This window comes from Tyto alba, unplaced genomic scaffold (genome assembly GCF_018691265.1).
Source record: "Tyto alba isolate M040663 unplaced genomic scaffold, T.alba_DEE_v4.0 Super-Scaffold_28, whole genome shotgun sequence".
In the NCBI taxonomy this organism is placed as follows: domain Eukaryota; kingdom Metazoa; phylum Chordata; class Aves; order Strigiformes; family Tytonidae; genus Tyto; species Tyto alba.
Window position 1 is genome coordinate 19,076,716 of NW_024881302.1, and position 22,428 is coordinate 19,099,143.

Sequence of the window (22,428 nt, forward strand, 5' to 3'; positions counted from 1 at the left end):
AGTAATTTCTACCAAATATCATCTTTCTTGGGTATTTTGCCCTAGAGGGCAGTGCATCTCCTGCTGACAGCAGTGGACACAGCTGGAGCCTGCCTTTGGCTGAGGCTTGGGTGCACCTGTAATAAAAATACAAAAAGACTGTAGGAACCCACAGGTAACCAACCTGTTCCTTGCTCTGCTGAAAACTTTAGAGGTCTCTGGTTTTCTTTATGCTTTTGTTTGTTTTTTTGTTTTTTTGTTTTTTTCTCTTTGCTAGGCTAGCAAAGTGGTCTAATTAAGACCATCTTTGACTAGGTATCATGGAGCTTCCTCCAGAGAGGGTGTTTGATGGGCATGGCTAGAGGAAACCCCAGCACTGTCCCCAGCCCCTCTGGCACCCTGGAGAAAAGCTGTGACAGCCCCAGGCTGCCACAGGCAGTGGTCCCACCTGCATGTGCCTCCACTTTCTGCAGCAGCAGCAGCTTCAGACATTCACTGCTCATTCCCCTTCACAGGCACGCGCAGAGCTGGCCCAGCCACCCTGGTCTGGCAAATCCCAGCCTGGGGCTGGGGCTGACACGGAAATCTTGTGCTGCTTCTCTCCCCTGCAAGGTGGCTCTAAATTACAGTCTTCAGGGACTGGGTACGACCCTGGCTGCAAGCACGAGCGCTTTCTCTCTGGAGGTTTAGAAGAGAAGGCAACACATGAAGGCAGGGACAGGGGGAGACCCTGGCAGCTCAGCCCGGCCCACCCCATCTCAGGACTCGAATTTTGCCCAGTGGCATTTTTTGATCGTTTCCTGCAGCCCAAGAGGAACAGAAACCCTTCCCTCCCACTGCCGGAGCCTTTCCTGCATCACTGTGGACTTGATCATTCCCAATAAGGCATCCACAAGCTTTTGGAAAACAGGCAGTGTCCTCGACGGCCAGCGTGCCGGCACAGCCCGGCAGGTACCGCGTGGCCCCCTGCTCAGAGAAGCAGACAGGCACTTGTCTCCACGATTACTTAACTGTCTTCCCGCTACCGGCATGATGTTTTGCGTCTGGTGTTGTAGGAAAGGAACTGCCTTTAAGAGAGATGTGAAACCCAGGAAACAGAAAAATTACTCTCAAAATAAAAAGGCCTCCCGCCTTGCCCAGCAGCAGCTCTGGAGCCAGCTGGGCTCAGCAGGCAGCTCCCATTCCCCAGCAAACCAAGCAAGGAAATAACAGCCTGAGAGGGAAATAACAAAAGCAAAGGAAAACACGCTCCTTCTCCCTTCCAGTTTGTCTTTGCTAAAACAAAGTGATAACCAAGTGCTGTTTAATTTGGCTCATCCACAGCATTCTGGTTTGGGTGCTTCTAGGCAGCAAGGACACAGCTGGGAAAGCTGCTAGCCCACCCAGCTGCCGCATCCTCTGCCCAACAGCTGGGCAGGGAGGTGAGATCATGGAGATGTTACGCCCCACTGTGAGTTAACGGAGGCTGCCAGGGGCCGGTGTGTGGTGCCCGTGGACCCCCCCAACCAGGCAGAGCAAGATTGGGGTGCTGTCAGCACCCCTCCGCTCCGAGAAAAAAATCTGCAGGAAAACTGGTCACCTCAACTCATGCACAGAACATTGTTGGGGACAGTCTAACCCCGTTTGGCAGATTTCTTCACCCAGTCAAAAATATCCTTTTCTATGTGTATTAGTCAAGCCTGACAGAGAAGTGTGTGTGGGAGGAGGGTGGGAGGCAGGGGGATGCTGTGTCTGATAAGACCCGAAGGAGAGGAGCTTTGGGGGTTCCCAGCTGGATGCCACCAAGCTGTCACCAGCACTGACACCAGCTCAATCTCATCTCTAGTTGTTGAGGGACAAGAGGCACGAGAAGCCCAGAGGAGAGGCCGGCATGGCCTAGCACGGCAGCCGGCCGGAGGCAGCATGCCGGCGGTGGTGCTCCATCAGAGTGCAGGAGCCAAGGCTGGAGGACCCGAAAGCAGAGCAGCTGGGTGGGAATACCTGGGAAGTGCCAGAGGGATTGGATTTAATTTGCTAATTGGTAGCGGGGTGCTCTGACGAGAGCTGAGCCAGGCAGCGATTCAGAGGAGAGGAGGCTCCTGCCCTGGCACAGCTCGGGGCAGAAAGTGATTTTCTCAGCCGCCTCACCACACGGCAGCGGCAGCTCTGCAGAAGGGCGGCGTGTCCTGCCAGCCAAGGTTTTATTTCCCTCTCTGCCTGCCAGCTCTGCAGGCTTAGGGAGAGCTGGCAGCACGGAGGAGGAGGGGGTTTGTGAAGGTGGGGCAGAGCCATGGCACTGTCCCAGCCCAGCACATGGCTCTGAAGCAGCTCCCATCCAAGCAGCAGAAAGCCTCTGCCCTCACCTTTCCTGGTAGAAACCAACCCATGTTTTCTCCCCAAAACTGAGTGTGGTGCTAAGCCACGACCCACTATCAGCCTTCTCTTCCTCAGTGCCCTGTGGCTGCTCGTTTTCAGCATCCACCCTTCATCCCCCAAAAGAGGTGACCTCACAGCCAGAGCAGAGCACCCGAAGCTCTTCCTCGCCCTGCCATGTCCTGTCCCCAACATGCCCCTCACCCCCAGCGCCTGCTCTTCCCTGGGCATCTGCTTGTGGGGCAGCCAGGTTGCCAGCTCCCCGGGACAGCAGGGAAACATCCACAGCAGGAGAGTCCCACCGGCAGCCTGGGCTGGCTCCTGGCTCTCCCTCATGGGATAGTGTCTGCCATCGCTGTGGGGAAGATAACAAATACCACCTGCTTCTGCAAGCATCTGGCAGGAAAATCCCACGGTTTGGAGTCTCCAGTGCCAGACCAACCTGCACTTTGGCTTTATGCCGCTCAGGGTGTCTCCTCATGGGAGCACAGCCCGACACGTGGCTCCCAGCCACCAAGCATCCCTCCCACCGGCTTTGCTGGATCTCGCTTCTGCCAAGTCCGAATCAAGGACAAGCTCTATCGCTTGTGCAAAGTCACAGAAACACGCACAGTGCTCTACACACTGAACTGCTGGTCACCGTTGATTGAAGAGCCGTCACTGCCAGTTTCCAGCCCACAGCAGAGCAGCACTCTGCATCCCCGTATCACCAAGCATCACCTCTCCAAAAGTGCCTCTCCAGGACACATCTGCTACTCCAGTCCCCCATTTGCAGACCAGCTTCCCAAAAACCAGGCCGTGGGGTTGTGGCAGGGAGGTTTGCCATGCTGGCTCTCCATATTTGTCCTCAAGAGCTCCAAGATGCAGCACAAGCACAGGCTCAGCACTGGGGAAACCGCGTCAGCTCCTTCTAGCAATGCAAAACAAATGACGGAGGACCCAAAATCTGCTCCAGCACTGCAGGCGTATCCAGAACTTTAAAGAGAGGGTTGCTGAAAGGTGTGATGGCTAGGGCATCCCACACAGAGCTTACAGAGCCCAAGAAATTCCTGTAATTTTGATGGCTCCGTTTGATGGTAAAATTATCCACTCATGCTGTGTCGGAGAGAGTCGCCCAACCAAGCAGCAGAAGCGGCGCCGCGCAACTTCCACAAGTAACTATGGTAACCCAGAGCAAATAAATGCTATTTTCAAACCATGGGCAGAACCTCCTCATGGAGACCCCTGGCTGATCCCAGCCACCAGCTGAGCGCTGGGGACCAGGCACGGATGCCCTGCGAAGGGAAGGACAGGGGCGACCGACCAACATACAGCATGTGGTCCAGGAGAGGACCACGAGCTCCTCCCACTTGCCCCCAGACAGGGCACGTCAGGAAAGGCATGGTGGAAAAAAAAAAAAAAAAAAAACAACAGCTTTTCTCTGCACAGTCCCCAGGAGCTGAAGAAACTGTAGAAACAAGGATAGTTTCCCAGCTGCATTCACCCACAGCATGGCATGGAAAAGAGGAAGCTCAGAGGTTTTATATAGGGCAGGGAAGTCTTGGACAGAGAGATTAGAAGGGAATGGGAATAGAAATAGAAATAGAAATAGAAATAGAAATAGAAATAGAAATAGAAATAGAAATAGAAATAGAAATAGAAATAGAATGGAATGGAATGGAATAGAATAGAATAGAATAGAATAGAATAGAATAGAATAGAATAGAATAGAATAGAATAGAATAGAATAGAATAGAATAGAATAGAATTAGAATAGAATAGAATTAGAATTAGAATAGAATAGAATAGAATAGAATAGAATAGAATAGAATAGAATAGAATAGAATAGAATAGAATAGAATAGAATAGAATAGAATAGAATAGAATAGAATAGAATAGAATAGAATAGAATAGAATAGAATGCCCCTAATTTGCCTTATCAAAAAGTCTAGCACTGGGTAGTGTCCCAGATAAGGAGCTAACAGCTCAGGATGGAAATCAGTTAATTAAGACCCAAGCAGAGCAAGAGGAACCTCATTTGCAAATCGTCCAAGATCCCGATGTCCTGGGAGATGGTGTGACCCCAGGGACATGGGGAGCAGGGAGGAGCCAGGGAACAGTCGCCCCCCCAAGCCCCGTGACTCTGGCCCATGTGATTTTGGGGAGACACCACAGGAGACAGCAAATGAGGAAATGCTCCAGCTAGGTTTGCTCCATCGCTGGCAAGTGTTTGCCGCTGAGGCTGAGAGTGACGAGGCCGCTGTCAGCCCTCCTTTTGCCATCCCCCCTCCTGGCACCAGCTCAGCTCTGCTGACCCTGTCAGACACCCGTCTCCCTGGCCAAGAGCCCACCCGGGCTTGCCAGGCACCAAGCTGTGGGGGAACCTGGGAGTTACAGAGCACTTGTAGCACATTAACACCAAATCCCCCTGGGAGGGCCAGGTGGTCAGAGCACCCCCAGCCAAAGCACCCCTGTCCCACAGCAACGCACCTCCGTGCCCAGACTTGCTGGAGGGGCAGGGTGCTCCCAGCTGGCTTTCCAGACCCCTTCCAGCCCTGCTTCAGGACATGGGCAAGGCCGCCAGCATCACTGCAATATTTAGGAACAGGAGCTTGGAGCGGGTACGGATCCCCGGGCAAACAGCTGATCCTGCTTGCTGAAAACCAGCCAGGGTCAGGGCAGAGAAGCAGCCCTGGTGTCCCAGACGGCAGCACAGAGCAGCCTGCGGCCGGCTCCTGCTCGCTAAAAGCAGCTGACAAAATCTGGGGCCCCGTGTTAAATCACACCCCAGCACATTTTGTCCGTGCAAAGATGAACGCATGGTCCCAGGGTGGTGGGAAAGGCGTCTGCCATAAGGCCACTGAGAAAGGACCCTCCAAAAAGGTTGGTGGCATCCAGAGCCTGCACCTCCTGGAAAGCCCATCTCAACCTTCTGCTCCCTTCCTCGTGATGAGAGCAGACAATCTAATATCACCCTTTGGTTGTGTTTGGTGCAGTGCTGTGCAATACCACCGGACGCACTCATGGAGCAGGGCCAAAATTAAAAGGCAAAACTGGAGATGACAAACTCACAGCCTCCATGGTGAACGTGTGCGCACATTTGGTGGCAGCCTGGTAAGCGTCTGCCTGGCAGCGTGAGGAGGGTGAGCGCGGGTTGCTGTGGGAACAGTAATTTGGGTTGTTCTGCTTCTGGGCTTCTGGCTCTTTGCCTTTGATATTGCATTTGCCTCCTGGTTTTGCACTGAATTTTGTTCCCTCCTTTCGTCGTCCTTTTCCTGAGGAAGAAAACATCCCTGCACCTCCACAAGGCAGAAGCAGAGCTGGTATGAGAGCCTTGGGTGACCCTGCTTAAGCCAGTGGCACCGTGCGGGGGACTGGATGGGGTGAAGCATCCAGAGTGGCCCCAGCTCTGAGGAGCAGGATGAGACAGACCCCAGCTGAGCAGTGCCCATTGCACCACCTGGGTGTGCACAGGCCAGGAGACCCAGCTGCTGCAACAGAGCGTAAGTGAGGGTGGACATACCATGCTTTTCAACAGTAACAGTGTAGAAAGGATTGAATAGCATTAAATTACTCTTGGGTACCCCCTACAGCTCGCCTGGCACCTGGGCACAAGGAGCCCAAAGAGGTTACACGTGCTGTCACCAGCATCCAAATGGTTCTTCCCCTCCTCTGGCCCACACGGGCTTTGTGCATCCTCACGTCCGCCCACTCCACCCATCGCAGCCACCCCTCGGTGTGACTCAGCAGGCCCCCTGGGTGGGTGCTCGGCACACGGCCCCTCCGTTGGCTATGGGCACTCCAGGGTCGTGTGGGGTGAGTGGAGGAGGACCAGGCTGTCCCGGGCAGATGGAGGGAGATGGATGCTCCTATTTCCAGCACCCAGACCTTCCCCACACGTGCACCCCAGAGAGAGGAGCGTGTTTGCACTGGGGTGTGTAGCAGTAACCACACCAGCCCCCCCCCCCATGACCTCTTCTTGCTTTTGTCTTGCCAGCTCTAGCAGCAGAGAGATGAGCAGGGCATAGGGGGCCTAAATAAATACAGAGCACATGAGAAAATGTAAAATTAATTATTTTGGAAGAAAGCATTGTCAAAAGCATTAAAAAAGTCCTTTCTATGAATCAGCAATTTCTGGCGAAACCCCAATTTAGTAGATCATTGGTGCTAGAGAACTGAGACCCAGAGACATTGAGTGAGTCCCAAATGGGGAGAGGAGGAGGAAGGGGGTGAAGGGCAAGAGGGCTTGGCTTGAGACACTCGTGCCCCCTGGGGTTTTGGCTGCAACCGTGGTGCAGGGGCAAGGAGGCTCCCGGTGTCCTGCAGCTCCAAAGGGTGGAAGGAGGGAAGCTCAGCCCTTGGGAGTCCCACGGAGCCAGCGCTCAGCCCTTCTGGAGCCACGGCATCCCCAAAGCTCCGCCGCCGTCACAACTCGTGAGCTTGCTGCTACAAGGAGGCTCTTTGTTCACTGGCGACGGCTGCTCGCCGGGTGGGTGGGAGCGACAGTGCAGAGACGGTGCCGGGTGATTTGCAGGGAGCCACCAGCCAGCAAGGGGCACTGGGGCCAAGGCATCCAGGCGGCACAGCGCCGGGCATGAGGGGAGGAGAAAGCCGTGTTACAGCACATGGGGCAATGGGAACCACTCCATTGGGCAGCTGGGGCTGCCCAGCGGGATCCAGGAGTGGCACGGGGAGACCCCGGTGGCAGCGAGTGCCCGAAGAGAAGTGTCCTCTGGGGCCCCCTAAAACCCACCCTGCTCCGTTGGTTCCTCACCAGCCCGAACTTGGTGAACAAACTGCCAAGGCCACCAGTGCCTGAGGGATGAGAAATTCACCCAAAACCCCATCACTCTGGACCTCTCAGCCACGGATTGTCCCCACCCTAGTAGCGAAAGGCTTCTTGATAATAATTGGGACTGCTGGAAATGCTCATTAGTAATAACAGTCACCACCCTAGCAATGATGACAGTAGCATGCTGACAAACTACACATCCCAGGGTGCAACACTGCAGGAAAAGCAGCATGTTCGTGGTGCCAGTGATGGGATGGTAGCGGTGGTGGTGTGATGGTGACAGTGGCAGTGATGGTGGTGGTGGCGATGGCAGTGATGATGGTGACAGTGGTAGCGGTGGTGTGCTCCACGTGTGGGACCCAGAGCCCCTGTGCCCACCTCTGCCAGGGCTCAGGATGGGGTCCCCTCTGGCACCCCTGCAGTGCCCCATGGCCCTCCTGCCAGCTCTGAGCTTTTTGGCCAGCCCCTGCCACAGGCCCTGTGCTGAATGTCCCCACAGAGCCCTGGCGACAGAACCTGCCACAAGCCCATCTCCTCCTCTGAGCCGATGTACCCTGGAGCTGGTCTCCAGCAAGTGCCTGCCTCATCTGCCTGCTGCAGCAACCAGGCTGTTTGTGTTTAACCAGCAGGCAGGGCACTTGCCAGGGAGGATTTAAATCCTCTTCTCACCTTCCCTGTGAGCTTTGACAAGGCTGAGGTGTCTGGAAAAGTGGCAACAATGGGAAAAGGTAGGTGGCTCTCAATTAATCAAGAGATCTGGTATTTCAGGACATCAGAAGATCAGCAGGATTTATAGCAGCAGCAAAAGCAGGCGCAGGCAACTATTCATGAACACCCCCAACCCAGAATTAACATGGGTTTTTTTCTAGCGTACCCTGGGTAACAGAAACTGCATCAGTCATCCTTTTAGGACAGGCTGTAGCACTATCTCTCTGGGATGTTTTGCGATGGGGTTAGCTCAGAGAGGGGTTGCCAGCACCCTGCCTGCAGCGGCGCGTGGGTGGCAGCGCCTGCAGTGGGGTGATAGCGCAGTTCAAACCCAGCCCGGGGGGAAAAGGATGGGCCAGGGGCACCAACCACCACCTTGCAAGAGAGAAGGAGACACACTGGGGAGAGGAGTGGGGGAGATGGAGAATGGCAGCAGGATGCTGCCAGCACCCAGACCCAGGGAGGAGGTGGAGTGCAGGGGGTAGAGATCCCCAGAGGGGGCCCAAACCAGCAAGGCCCCATGGGCACTGCTACGTCCCCCACGGGGGAGCCCACGGCAGGTCAGCGCAGCGGAGGGGACAGAATACACGGGGCACAACATGGGGACAGGGCCCAGGGGACGTGGCACATGGCGCCGGGGTCATGGGAAACGGCAGGTGGGATGTGCCGTGGGGGACGCGGCACTGGGGACACGGTGGGTGGGAGAGGGACACGCCACGGGGGATGTGGCACCGAGGAGAGGGGACAGGGCCGAGGGGGCACAGCCCAGGGGGGATGCGGGGATGCGGGGGCGGCCACAGCGGCCACACGCCCCGGGCCCGGGAGGGACCGGCCGCCGCGGAGGCGGGGCCGCGCGGTGGACACGCCTCTTATGATAATGAACGCTGAATCACGCTCAGCGGGACGCGGCCGCCGAGCAGGACTGACCCACCCGGGCGGAGGGAGGGGGAAGATCTAGTTGGGGGGAACAGAGCGGGGGTGCCAGCACGGCCAAGCGCCCCACTCGCGACACGGGGCGCGGAGGAAAGAGCAGGATCCACTCGTCCTCGGCGGCCATGGCCGTCCAAGGAAGGGGGTGGGGGTGGAGGGGATGGCGGACGGGCGCCCCCACCCGCACGCGCGTGGTGGCGGCCGAGGGCGGGGCGGGGCGGGCCGTGGCGACGGGGCGGATCACGTGACGGGGGGCGGGGGAGGGCGCCGCCGCCATTTTGTCCTGCGGAGACAGTATTTAGGGCGCAGCGCCCGCGCCGCCGCGCACTCCCGCCGGGACGGGGCGACGCGTTGCTGCCCGTCCGCTTCTCCCTCCCGCTCTCTCCCGGCCCCCCCTCCCCTTCCCCCCGCAGCCGGCCTCCGCCCCGTCTCCATCCCTTCCCTCCCTCCCCGCCCGCGCCCTCAGCGTCTCCGCCATTTTGTGGCCGAGCGCTGCTCGCGGAGGACCGGCGCCGCGGCGGAGCTCACCGCCTTCCCTCTCGCGCTCCCGTTCCCAGCGGCGCCTCGCCTCGCCCCGGCCCGCGCAGCCATGTCCTCCAGCGCCAGCCCCGAGTACGCCTCCTTCTTCGCCGTGATGGGCGCCTCGGCCGCCATGGTCTTCAGCGGTGAGCACCCGCCTGACCCCTCGGGGGGGGGTGCTGGGGCCTGCAGCTGCCGGGGAGGGGGGGGTGAGGGGGCCGCCGTGCGGGGAGGTGGGGGGCTCGCTTTTCCGCGTCCTCGGTGGGGTGGGATCCCCGGGGGCAGGGCGACGGCGGGCCCGGGCCCGGGGGTGGGCCGCGCTCCCGCCCCCGCACCATCCGGGCTCCTCCCGGGGTGCGGCGGCGGGGGGTCTGCGCGGGTGACGTCACCGCGGAGCCCCCGCGCCCACGTGACTGCGGCGGCGCTGCCGCCCGGAGCGGCCCCGCGGGGGCGGCCGTGCCCTCTCCCGCCGCCCCGCCCCGGGAGCCTCTTCCCCCCGCGGGCAGACCCCCACGCCGCCCTGCGGCCGGGTGACCGGACGGGACGGGGCGGGGGGGGCTTATCGACCAGAAACCCGGTGTCACGGTGGGCCGTAGTCCCGGCTGCGATAACGTGTGCCTCGGCGTGTGCTGCCTGCTGCCGAGCCCGGCTTCCCTCGGGGGCTTCCTTGGGGCTCTGGCCGTTTCGGTGGCCGGTCTGCCCCGGTCTTCCTTCGTGGGAAGGTCTCAATGGGCTATCCCGGCAGGGAGGGTTGGTCTGATTCTCCTGGGGCTGGGTGTAGCACTTCTGCTGTAAATAGGACACAGCTGCTTTTTAAAATATCCCTTGGCTAATGCCAGACCAAATTGTAGTGGTATTGAAACCGAAGTATGCAAAAATGTTAGGAGTGTAGTCAGCTGTAAAGATGTTAATGACATTAAAAGGAGACAGTAGGCTCCTGACCTTCCCTTTAAAATGGGCGATGCATGAAGTAATGAAGAAGGAGGTTTTTCTAGTGGTCATCCATCTGCACCTTAAGTCATTGAGGTTCAGCATGGAGTAAATTGGGTCATGCTGCAGTATCACTCTCCCTATTGAAGAATGTTTTATGGAGAGACCCATAAATGCTGTTTTACACTAGAAAGACCATCATATGATGCCTTGCCTCTCTTGAAGCCTGAGTAAACCTTCTGCAGAAAATGACTGCTGTCCCTGACGATTTACTGTTTCCTGGTAGATGCAGACCTGCCATTGTGTTTGGGATGTAACATGGGGAAGGTTCCAGCTAGTTTTTTTTTTTTCCCAAATGCAAGTGTTACAGTAACCAGTAATACCAGAACTAGGAATCAGTCTGTTTTTTTCTTCTGAAGACTTAGCCAGTATCTCCACATGTGTGAGCATACTGACTTGTCTTTATCTGCCTGCTAATTTGACTCGTAGTTGAGGAATCAAAACACTCAAGTATTGAATTGGCTGTAGTTTGTACATACAGTTGTTTGTGTGCTTGGAGTCTCATATTCAAATAGCCTCTGAGATGGTAGCCAGGTCTGCAAGGCAAATTTGTGGAAGCTGCTCTTGATTAGTATGGTAGATTAAACTGTGTAAATAGCTAAGTAGACAAATTAAAACTAATGTTTGAGAGGAAGCTGTCTGGCCATGCTGGTGTTGGCACCATTGACTGATTTCACACCAGCCATGTACATGGCTTTAGTCTTGGCAAAAAAAAAATTCCTGACTGGCTGTGTTCAGTCTTGCTCAGTTTGTACCCAGCGGTGGGATGCAACTGTCCTGTGCTGGGGGCAGTTAGTGGCCAGCCACCTTGGAGTAAAAATGCTGTACTAGCACTTGATGGGTAAGGACTTTCCTGAAAAAAATATAGCTGGAATGGCGTTGGAGCCAATGTTGGAACTACTGACCTACCTGCCTCTCAGCTAATGAAAATAATGGATGAGTAGATTAAGGCCTAGTTACTTGTTGGAAAAAACGTCAGCAGATTACTGCCTTTTGCAAAATTGCAGTGATGAAGGTCCTAAGTACTGAGCTTTCTTCCTGAGGAAGGAGTCACTGGATTCCTCTTGCAAAGTTGAACTCAGAAGCAAAAGAACATGGTTGGCCTTCTGGACTTTAGTTTTGTGATATGCAAGCTTGCTTCAGTGGAAATTTCAGTGAGGGATACATACTTGAGTCAGCATTTTAATAGGAATTCAAAGTGTGGCTTGGCATGTCTAAACTAGAAGTGAAGCATTTCTTAGAAGCCCTGAGCTTGACAGCATGGTACTGTGTGATTGCAAGTTAAAGTTTGACTTGGGTAATTCAGAGTGAGTGCCTAAGCTATATTGATGAAAACTTGGTAACTATCATGTTGCTGCTGGTACGTGACTGGTCCTTAATGCAGAATCTGTGTCAGGTGGTCCTAATACCAGCAGATCTGAGCCATGAGGTTAGTCTCTTGGTAGGGCCTAAGTGCATCTGATGGCTTTAGTCACTGGAACCACAGATTATAGATACAGCTGATGCAAAATTATTTTTTAGTGAACGTTATTGAACCATTTGTTTAGTGAAGCAACTTAGATTTTCAAGGCAATATGGCAGAGCTATCAATATAGGATAAACTAAAACTTGCAGTGTCATGTAGCTTTCCTGATAGGGATGTGACACTAAAGCGTGTTCTGCTGCTAAGTGAGCATTAGCTGTTAAACGTCCACCCTGATTTAGGAGTAAGGAGCTAAACCTGTCTGGGCAAGCAGTGTAAAACTATATGAAACTGCCATAGATCAGTGTTAATTAGTGCAGTGACCATGTCTGACATGCTGTATCTAAAGATCAGATTCTTGTGGAGCTTGTAGTTCTGAGACCTGTTTCGAGTAAACATGTTCAAGTTCTATATTGTCCAGGCTAGTTTGATGTAAAAACAAGTGACTCTATGCAGTACTGTTTGGTGTTTGAACATTAACTGCTGATGGTAAATAGATAGCAAAACTTGTTCTGGTCAGCTAGTACTGATGGCAGCTAGAAAGATTAAAGCAGTCTGCTGTGACCTTGGCTGTCTTCGAGCCTGCTTATTCACTTGTTGATTACAACTTGTTCTGATAGCAAAAGTTCCTTTATTTCCTATGTGTAAAACACGTGTTTGGCTCAGTGTCAGGTGCTGTTGAGTGATCAGATTATTGCAGTTTTTCCATGCAACTTTGGTGTGCTAAAATGGACAAGTATGGTATTGGGCAAAGCTGTCTGATTCTGCAATTGCTGATGTTCTGTGTAGAAAAGCACGCTGTGCCAGGTGTACCCCACTGTGGCTTCCATAATGTGGTAAGGAATTTTACTTAGACCTGCACTTGGAAAGGCCATCCAGTGCCTTCAATACTGCTTCACTATCGAGCATCTGGAAGACTGCTAATGAAAAGAACTCTAGCCAGCAGTGTTAAGATTAGACCTGTGCCGTCTTGTTGCTACAGAGCTAATGCCATAGTACTTTGTATTTTAAACTAGGGCTGCAGATATTGTAGCAGCTGGTTAGCTATTAAAGGACCTCCATGGTGAAATAGCTGGCTCAGAACATCTAGCTTGATGCAGCTGACAGCCCTGTGCAGTCCTATTCTAGAAGACATCATGGCTGTAAACAATTTTCAGCCTTGAAGGCAAATTACAGCTGTGCTTCCTGAAATACTGTCTCTTGAGGGGTGGGGAGGTGGTAGAGAGCTGCTTGCTTCTCAGTAAGGAGCTGTAGATATCATCCTAAGAGGAGCTTGCAGACTCCTTAGCCGTAGCTTGCAGGTAAAAATTAAATGGCAGAACAGAGTGCAGCTCAATGTAGTCTTCTGTTCCAAATCACTAAAGAGTACTTCAAAGTCATCATGGTATGGGTAGGAAAACTCAATGGGTCAAATGGTTCAGCTACCAGACTGTCTAGAGAGACTAGCTTAAGCATTTATCTTTAACAGCAGGTAAATTAGTGGACTATTAAGACATGTGTTGCAAAAGAAGTAAACCAGATAGGCAGTATTTCTACAGCTCAGTTAAGGGAAGACATCTCAACAAGGGCATCATTTCCACTCAGTAAATGCTAGTCTTAGGATCATCTGAAAAACAGATCGAGCATCGGGATAAACCATTGGCTCTACAAAACTTGGCTTAAGCAGGTATGCTGCTGTTTGTACTGTGGCTTAAAGGTATATATGATGGGACTCCTGTCTTACCCTGAAGTCTCTGTAGACTACAAAGTCTACAGGTACTTCCCCTCCAGGAACATTCCAAGCAGCAGTGGAGATGAATGCTAGCTGCCTCAAGACCTCTTAGTCAACTTCCCTTCCTAAAACTAGCTTCTTCCATCTGTCCAGAGCCTGACTGATTTCAAGCAGCGGTTACAAGTTGAAAAAGTCTCCAGCCTGATTAAGCTGTTTGATGCTTGAAACAATGGTTTTAATGAAGTTTGCATGCTTCTACCTGCTTGCTGTCCTCACCAACAGTAAGGCATAACTTGAACTTGATGCCTTCAGACAGCGAATCTTGCGAGGATGAGGCTTCAAGTCAGGCTACTCTGGCCACAGGAGTGTGCTGGAAGCCATAGATGACCTTGTCTTTCCCACATTTCAGAAATGAAGCAGCTTAGCTGTGGATGCCTGTTGGTGAGTGGTGTAAGCTGCTGTTAGACTAGATGAAGAGGAGCTCCTGCTAAGTGGTCTAGTGTGACAACCTACTCTGCCAGTCAGTACTGGGAGTACAGTGGTCCACACAGTCTGTGAAATGGGTCATCTTTAAGTTTGCAGGGAAGTTTGTATGATGATAAATAACAAGTGACTGGAGTTTGCTGCTTGTAGAAGAGCAAGCCTGTACTCTGGTGCAATGTGTCAGCATTACCGTACTTTTTTTTTTTTTTAAAATTGCTTTGTGTGATGTTAGACAATCCAGAGTACCAACTGCAGGAGTCCCAGCTGCTTGGACAGTTGACTGATAACTCCTTCTTCCTTTCGACTGCTGCTATTGCAGCAGCTTCTCAAAGAGCTGGTAGACTATTAAGTTGTCAAATTTACTGAACAAGAGTAAATGGCCTGCTAGCCTTGAAGGTTGTTTTTGATAATGCTGTAAGCTGATGGTGCTAGGCTTATTTGAAATCCCCACATGTGCTCAACATAAGGGAAAAACAGAAAACATCCTGCCCCTAATCCTATAACAGGTGATTCACTAAAGATTTTCAAAGTCTACAGCTTTCTGTAGGGCAGCTTATCTGTTTACCCCTCCAGTTATCACTGGGGGGCTGGTTATAGCCAGTCTTCAGTCAGTGTGATCTGAATTTGCATAGGCTCCAGATACAGTTCCTTTGATGTGGCTGTGTCTTCTGTGGAGGTGCAACTGGACATAGCAACAGGGTTTTTCCAAGAGAGCCATGGAGTATCCATTACAGTAATCTGAGGTAGGGCTGTGCTTGTGTTAAATGTGGTAGTGTGGGAGGGGCCTTGGAATACCAGTGAGAAGCAGCCTGTTTCTTTGAAAATGCTCATGTTTCTGGCATGGTAAAGCAAGGACTGTACTTGACATAGATATCACTGCTAACAGTTCTCCAAACATTTAAGAACAATCTGCTCAAGGATGAACTGGCATTGAGGTGAATTGATGCGTGCTGTCTGGTTCAGGGGAAGCCTACCTACTGCAGAGGGCAGCCCATTGGATAATGGATTAATTATAAAAGGCTCCAGATGTAAGTACTCATCCAGAATGGTCTTTCAGACCTGTTATGATAGTAGCCCATGGTATCTTAATTGAAAGTTTGACTTGTGTTACTAGCTCACTTCCTAATGTGGGGTGATTATGCCTATTACTGCCCAGAAAATCTCAGATATTGCATTGTGAAAACCTGCTTCTCCATGGTGGGTCCCAGGAGAAATCACTGACTCTGAATGGACCAAATACTGCTGGAGTGTGTGACTGGTTCTGAACCTCTGTATTCTTGGGCTGAGCATGCCTGAATGTATTGCAGCTGCTGAAACAGCATCTATGTAAATGGTTCCCTGGCTTGAAGGCCCTTGATAATGTGGTCACTGTCCACAGGTGCTGCATATGTCTGCACAACTGATGTGAGGCATTTTGTAATATAGCCTCTTCCTATATTGAGGGAGCATCGCATGAGGTGACTTGCAGCAAACTTAGCTGCAAGATTAATGTTTTTGGTGCATGAACTGACTGAGCACTGTAACTATGGCTACAGAAGATTGGTCCTAATACTTGGACTAGCACTTGATCTAAACCACACGCTGTGCTTGACTACTGACAGTGAATATCAGAGGCAAAGCTCCTCTGAAAGTCCTGGCAGTGGCAGGACTACAACTAGTCTTCAGTCCTTACTGAAGCTGTTGCCTGTAGGGCAAGCTACTTTCTAGTTCACCTTGGAGCTGCACAGCTATACTACCTCTGCTACCACTTTCGACTAATATGAAATAACTGTGGCAAGGTGCCATGCAGAGCATATTCACAGCCCTGTGGGACTGTGTTTTGCCCCCAGGAGCAGTGCTAAGTCAACTCTGCCTTGTGAGCTCGAGTTACTCTTCAGAAGTATTTAAAAACCAAGTTACCCTTTGAAACAGTCTTACTGGGAGTAGGTAGTCTTGAATGATGGTGTAAAACAGCTTCTCTGTATTGTAACATCAGTGAACTTGTAAATGACACGGTTCCTGGTTATAGACCAGATTGGCTTTCTTCTGTGACAGAGTTAGGTAGGCAAAGTGCTGCTTCTCTGACTGCCAGGTAACTGTTTTGATAGCTCCATGTTTTTATGTTTTAAAGGTTGCGTTGCAGTTTTTGGTCTGTATGTTAGAAGTGATGGAGCTATACGATATGAAGCAAATATCTGGAGTCTTGGCATGTAACAGTGGTACAGCTCTTGTTCCGTTTTTACTGTCTTCCACATAGATCTCTTCAAACTCGATTCACTGAGAAGATTTTAAAAAACATGTCCTTTGAACTCATTGGGATATTTAAATGTAGCATATGAACCATATGTGCTTCAAACATTCACAGCTGCCAAGAGGTACAAGTCAAGATGTGTGAGAAGGATTGACCTAAGTGCCAGATAGCCCATAACTGAATAGCTGTGCCATTAGGTGGTTGTGTCATGGTGGGAAGTGGATATCTTTGCCCCCTGGACTCTGGTATTGGGGTATTGTCAAAGGTGCAAGGAGAACTTCTTAGGCTAGTGAAGAGCAGTAAGACAAGCTCCTTTGTAAGATACAGGAGATGCATCTGCAGGGGACTCCAGTGTAAGCCTGTTGGTCAGGATGCTGATAAAGACTTCATTGGGAGCAGATGTGCCAAGCTCTGAAGCTGTATATGTAACACCTGTAACTGTCCACAGGTGGGAGTGTAATAGTCTTCAGTGCCATCTAAAAGTGTAATGTGAAAACTAGCTGCCAGAGAGTATATATAGACTACATTTGTTAATGTGCCTAGACCAAATTCAAGGCATGAGCTCTTGCCTGTTGCATAGAATTGGGATTTAACAACCTGTGGTAATCTGCCCCTCCCCAAAAGTTTAAACAGACTGACTTTCTGTAAGTGGGATTGTAAAATCAGCTTCTGTAAACCATCACTGCATTAATTGCAACACTTTTAAGTAACTTCAGACGTGGAGGAAGTAATTGATCTAATTTTAAGTAGTGAACTTCCCTCATGAGCCTCTGTTTCTGGAGAAGTTTATAAAACATTCCAGGCAAGACAAGTGGTTTCTGCTAAATGCTATAGCCAATCTGGAAATCTAGAAGGCCTGAATCTAAGGACTGGAAGTAAGTGGAATCGAGAAGATGCTTCATCCAACAGTAAAGGTTCCTAATTTAAGTTAGTGATTTCTTGCTAGACTTCCTAGGAGCTAGACCCTTACACAGTACCATCACTGACACTGATGGCTAAGTCTGTGTGCTAGTTTCCCGGCTCAGCTTACATCTGCAGGTAAAACCTGTCTTCTGCTCTTGGCTCAGACTTCCTGCTAAGTTGGATTCTAGTTCTGAATTGCACTGGACAGCCCTTTCCATCTGGCTCAGTGACGTTCAAGAGATTCGCTAGTACAGAAGCAATTTATTAGTTGATAATTATGCTTTATCTTCAAGTTTTTATAACCAAAACTTCCTTCTGACAGTGAATCTTGTGTTAATGCAGTAGTGCTATCTTTATTAATCTTCTGAAGTTTCTTAGTGCAAAGTCAGGAGGATTACTGCTCATTATCTTGACAAATATAGGCTTTATGTAAATGCTGAGTGAGAAGCAGGAAATCGCATATCCTAAACCCTTTGAATACCTCCTAGCAACTCTTAAGGCAAGGTGTACCGTCTCACACTTGGATGCTGGTGTAGGGCAGCTTTGTGGAACAAGCAGCTCTCCCTTGTCAAAACCTTAGTTTTAAGACTGTGGAGCAAACTCAAATAGTAAGTCTGAACAGTGCAAAGATTTGCAATCCCCAGTTGCTTTTTAGAGCAGGCAAGGGCGTTTTCATGTGAAATAGGACTGTTACCTTTGAGTATCAGGCTGATGGTGTCTGAAAAGATGACCTACCCTTCCATCTACCTTGCAGTGCTGCTTCAGGGACTTAGTCGTAGATGGCTGCTGACCTACATATCATATCTTGGGTGATGGTGAGTGCAGTCCAGAGTTAAGCAGTTCCTAGAGTACTACAGGTTGGAAGGGAAGGGGTCTTTCCGAGTACTTCAGAATCAGAGAAGGATGTATTTGTGGAAGCTTTTGTGAGACTAATACAAAGTTTACAAGGCAGAAGTTACTTTTTGGGGTGGTGCTTTGGGAGTCTTCTGGCAACTCAGTTGTGGGTGGTAAGCCTATGTTCTGCTCTGAAAACCAAGCTTTGGATTCCTGTGTTGATGTCTGCATGCAAGTGTTTGCACAGGTGGTCAGCAAACCTTAGGGCTCAGGTGGTTGTGGTTCTCTAACCTACAAGCCATACTCTACTTTGTGGTTCTGGTGGTGGATTAACAAGTGTTTGGACCCTCCACAGGTGAGGTTATTGAATAACACATGAAGAGGGTATCCTTTCTGCAAGGAATTAAAGTGCAGAAAAAAATACATGAGTTTGCTATCTCAGTATATGTCATATGAAGTTGAATTGGCATGGTTAACCCCAGGCTGAAGCATAGGCAGATAAGTTCTGTGGAAGAAGATGCCATGTGAAGGCAACTCGTTAAACACTGGGTGCATCTGAGAACTCAGCCCCACTGGCTCAAAGCTCAGTGACTAAAATCTGGCTTACAACCAGGCCACAATCTGCTGCAATAGAAAGATAGGCTTTGCTGTGTTTCCTTGTCAGTTAGATGAGTAGAGCCTCACAGTGTGGGCTGTGTGAGGGCACAGACTGAAGTAACAAGTTAAGATTTGGACCTTAAATTTCAGTTCTTAAACAGGGAATTGAATGTCTGCTAGTGAGTATACCCTGCTGTGAAGTTAGCTGAAAGAGGGTATTCTCTTATCAGTACTGTTTGAACAGCACCTTTTTATTGACCTAGCTTTGGTCTAGGATTCTGGATAGGTCACTTCCTCATCACTTAGGGGAATATTCCTGGCTGACAAACCAAGTAGTCAGATGACTGTGTTAGTTTTGCACAATTCTTCCTTGTGCTGACTCAGCTGTTCTAATGCTGCAGCCTAGTGAAGGAGATGGTATTTGGGAATGTGTGTGTCTAATGCATTTTTTTTCTCTTCCAGCCTTGGGAGCCGCATATGGAACAGCAAAGAGTGGCACGGGTATTGCAGCCATGTCTGTCATGAGGCCTGAGCTCATCATGAAGTCAATCATCCCTGTTGTCATGGCGGGTATTATAGCTATCTATGGCCTCGTAGTGGCAGTCCTCATTGCCAATGCCCTCTCACCTTCTATCACACTATTCAAGTAAGTTGCTGCATCTGTCAGCTCTGTTTAAGCTTGTCTTGTCACTATTTTGATGCTACTGAACGTGTGGGTTTTGCTCAAGACCCCAGGGAGGACTGTCAATGCTAAATGTTCTAACTTGGGCTCACCAATATACAGTGGATTTCAACTGTCCTACCTGATGCCTTAGCCTCAGTGGTAGTGATACCAAATTAGTTTGCTGTATTAGCTAACAGATCAGACTTCACACTGTTAGAGATAACGCAGCGGTTTATGGCTTGAAAGAAACCATGTACAGGCAGTACTGGGATAGGAGGCTAAGTTTGTTTTATGGTGCCACTTTATAGACATGGAATACACAGGTCTTTCCAAGACTGTAATCAGACTGTCTAAATAGTTCTGTTGCCTGGGAGATGCAAGTGAATAATTAATGCTGCTTACTGCTTTATGTGCTGGTAAATCAATCCTCAAGCTATACATTTGGCCTCTATACCAGCTACAGTCTGAAACTTAATCTGCTCTTGGCTTTTAGAATAGCTGGAGCCAGCTTGATTGAGACCTCTCAGAATAAAACAATGGTTCTGAGGTCTAACAGTAGATACCCGTGTCACTGTACAAGCTATAGCTGATGAGCAGTGTCATTGGCCTAAGAAGCCATGATCTAAGGAACAGCAGGTAGAAATGCTCCTTTGCAGCTACCAGCTGGCAGGATACTGATAGGGGCTGTTCCTTGGGTACCCCTGCCTGGAAAACCAGACCATTCCTGTCCAACTCTTGCAGTGCAAGAGACCTAATAATCACCTGGATGTGCTATGGCTGTACAAGGTTGCTAAAGGTAGGAGACACAAGCAGCTATTAACAGGGTACACAGCACTGGTGGGACAAGTATTCCTGCAAGTGCTAGACCCACGTGAGTGCAGTAAGTACAGCTGTGGCAGCATGCTAACCCTGCAGCTGGCTGAAGCGACTGCAGGCAAGCTGGGTGGCCATGTGAACTTGCAGGCCCAGTCGCTTCACTTATTGTGAGCCATACCTGAATATCAGCTAAAGAGCTTGCATAGCTGCCCATTTTTTTTTAAAGTTTTCAGAACTAGGAGTCTCAGGAATCATCTGCTTTGTGAGACATACTGTGTTTGCTTAAAGAGTATAGAAGCTCTTCAGGAAAGAGGTTCCCATTAAATGCTGAAATGTTAATTCTTACCTCATTTGGGGAGAGCAAAAAAAGACTAGCCTGAAGTTGAAGGGTTGGGTGTCCTGTTGCCTGCCACTGAAACTCTTTTAATCTCTGTCCTACAGGAGCTTTCTTCAGCTGGGTGCTGGCTTGAGTGTGGGCCTCAGTGGTCTGGCTGCTGGCTTTGCCATCGGCATTGTGGGTGATGCAGGTGTACGGGGAACAGCACAGCAGCCCAGGTTATTTGTGGGCATGATCCTGATTTTGATCTTCGCTGAAGTCTTGGGTCTCTATGGCCTCATTGTTGCCCTTATCCTTTCCACAAAGTAAATGTTGCGGTATGATGTAAAGAGATGTAACAAATCCACATTTAAAAAAAAGCTCCAGAATGGAAATGGTCTCTCCAATGTGTACAGTTGTCCCAATTTGGTAGTTGATCTCTTGTAAATGCGCAATGTATGTTAGTGACTTGTCTGTCCTGTGTGTACTTCAATATTAAATTGGATGGGCTCCTCCAAGCCTGCTGCATGGCTTGGGGTGGCCTGTGTGCAATTTTCCACCCATTGCTGTTAGTACTTTATGTATAAATATGAACTAGAAATGTAATTTTTTCTCTTCACTGGATGTTTATTTATAAAAGACTTGACATGTTCATACATCTATGGAGCAAGGATTTTCAATTTCCCATGCTATATATATTAATCTTATATATAGGTAGATTACACTGTGGGGTCAATTGTAAGTGCAGAGAATTCCTTGGATGTAACTTTAATTCTAAAGATTGCTGTAGTGTCCTGGTATTGGAGTATGAGAATTTTGTGTTCTATTACAGCAATTGTCCGAAACACTCCTGTGTTTCAGTAGTAACTGCGTATGCTCCGGCATCAGAGTCGTGCACCCAGTGTTGGGTTACAAACTTATACCATGTTTCCAAATAAAACTTCCTCACTACATTGCTGTAATGACTCCTCTGCCTCTGATTTCATGTTTTTGCTTCTCATTTAGAAGAGGTCGGGTTCCTTTAGGGGGTGACAGGTTTATGAAGTAACTGAGCACCATGAAGAAGTAATGCTATCATCACTGCTAAAGCATTCCCTCTTCTGGGCAAGTAGCAATGCTGTTTCCAGCTGCTGCTCACGGGCAGCACTTGTGGTGAGCAGGAAGGCAAGGCAGTTGCAGTGCTATGCTCACTCTGATCAAGCAGTGTATCTTTGCTCTGGGACATGGTAATTCCATGTAATAGGCTGTACAGCATGGCCTGGGTCAGGGAGCAAGGGTGCAGGCTTCAGTGTGTGACTGGAGCTGCTGAAGAGCCTTTAGGCAGTTTGTCCTTGTGCTGGTTCTGCAGAAACTTAGCTGGTTGGAAAGCTGCACTGTTAGCATTTGCCTCTAAAGTACCTGAACGATAGTCTCATCAACAAAATGGGTTTATTCAAGAACTCATGTTTTTAGCTTGTAAATCAGGAGTATTTGAGCTGTGAAGTTCTGCCTTTGCAGCTAATGAATGCTGTAGCAACCTCCTGTCCTGAGGATTTATGACTTGCAAAGCAATGATGAAGTTCATCTGAGAAATACCTGTTTGGACCCTTTCAAATGTAGAGCTTGTTCCAAACTGTCTTTGGGAAGTACATCCCCTTAATCTTAGTTGTTTAGCTTAGAGAACAGGACAAGCTTTACTTTGTTCAAGCGGAAATGTTAATATTACACAGACACCTGGTACTAGTTGTGCCTTTGTGATCAAACAATGCTGAGGGATCTGGAGTGATCTGTCAAAACCTCTTCTGTTGCCCTGGTTGGGAATGGAGGTGTGGTGGTGTTGTACATGTATTTTACTGATGTACCTATGCAGCAAACAAATGTGGTGTAAGTACCATGAAGAGCTGTGGCCAGAGCATAAGGAATTCACTGAAGTTATGTCTGGAGCTTCTAACCTGTCGGGGCATTCACCAGTCCAGGTCTGATGGTGCCTTATGAACCTTTTGGATAGCTGGTCTCTGAACTCGGGACCATTTTAGGAGACTTCAGCTTTGAGCCAATCATTCTGCTAGTATGTATTTTCACAGATTCTTATGAAGGTGTAGTTTTAATAATTGTTGATCAGTAATTATTAACAAATTAATGGGTTGCTTCTGTTTGCTGAAAAGCTGATCTGTCTGCATTTAT

The 22,428-nt window shown here is 49.9% G+C and overlaps 1 protein-coding gene across 1 annotated transcript; it reads left to right on the plus strand.

Annotated features, from left to right (window-relative positions):
• The first annotated feature begins 8,981 nt into the window (after positions 1 to 8,981).
• ATP6V0C (ATPase H+ transporting V0 subunit c) lies at positions 8,982 to 21,218 on the plus strand. The gene is made up of 3 exons (XM_033003991.2): positions 8,982 to 9,405; positions 18,932 to 19,115; positions 20,391 to 21,218. Exons 1-3 carry the CDS (start codon positions 9,330 to 9,332, stop codon positions 20,593 to 20,595), a joined length of 465 nt encoding a protein of 154 aa, XP_032859882.2. The 5' UTR covers positions 8,982 to 9,329; the 3' UTR covers positions 20,596 to 21,218.
• The last annotated feature ends 1,210 nt before the right edge of the window (positions 21,219 to 22,428 follow it).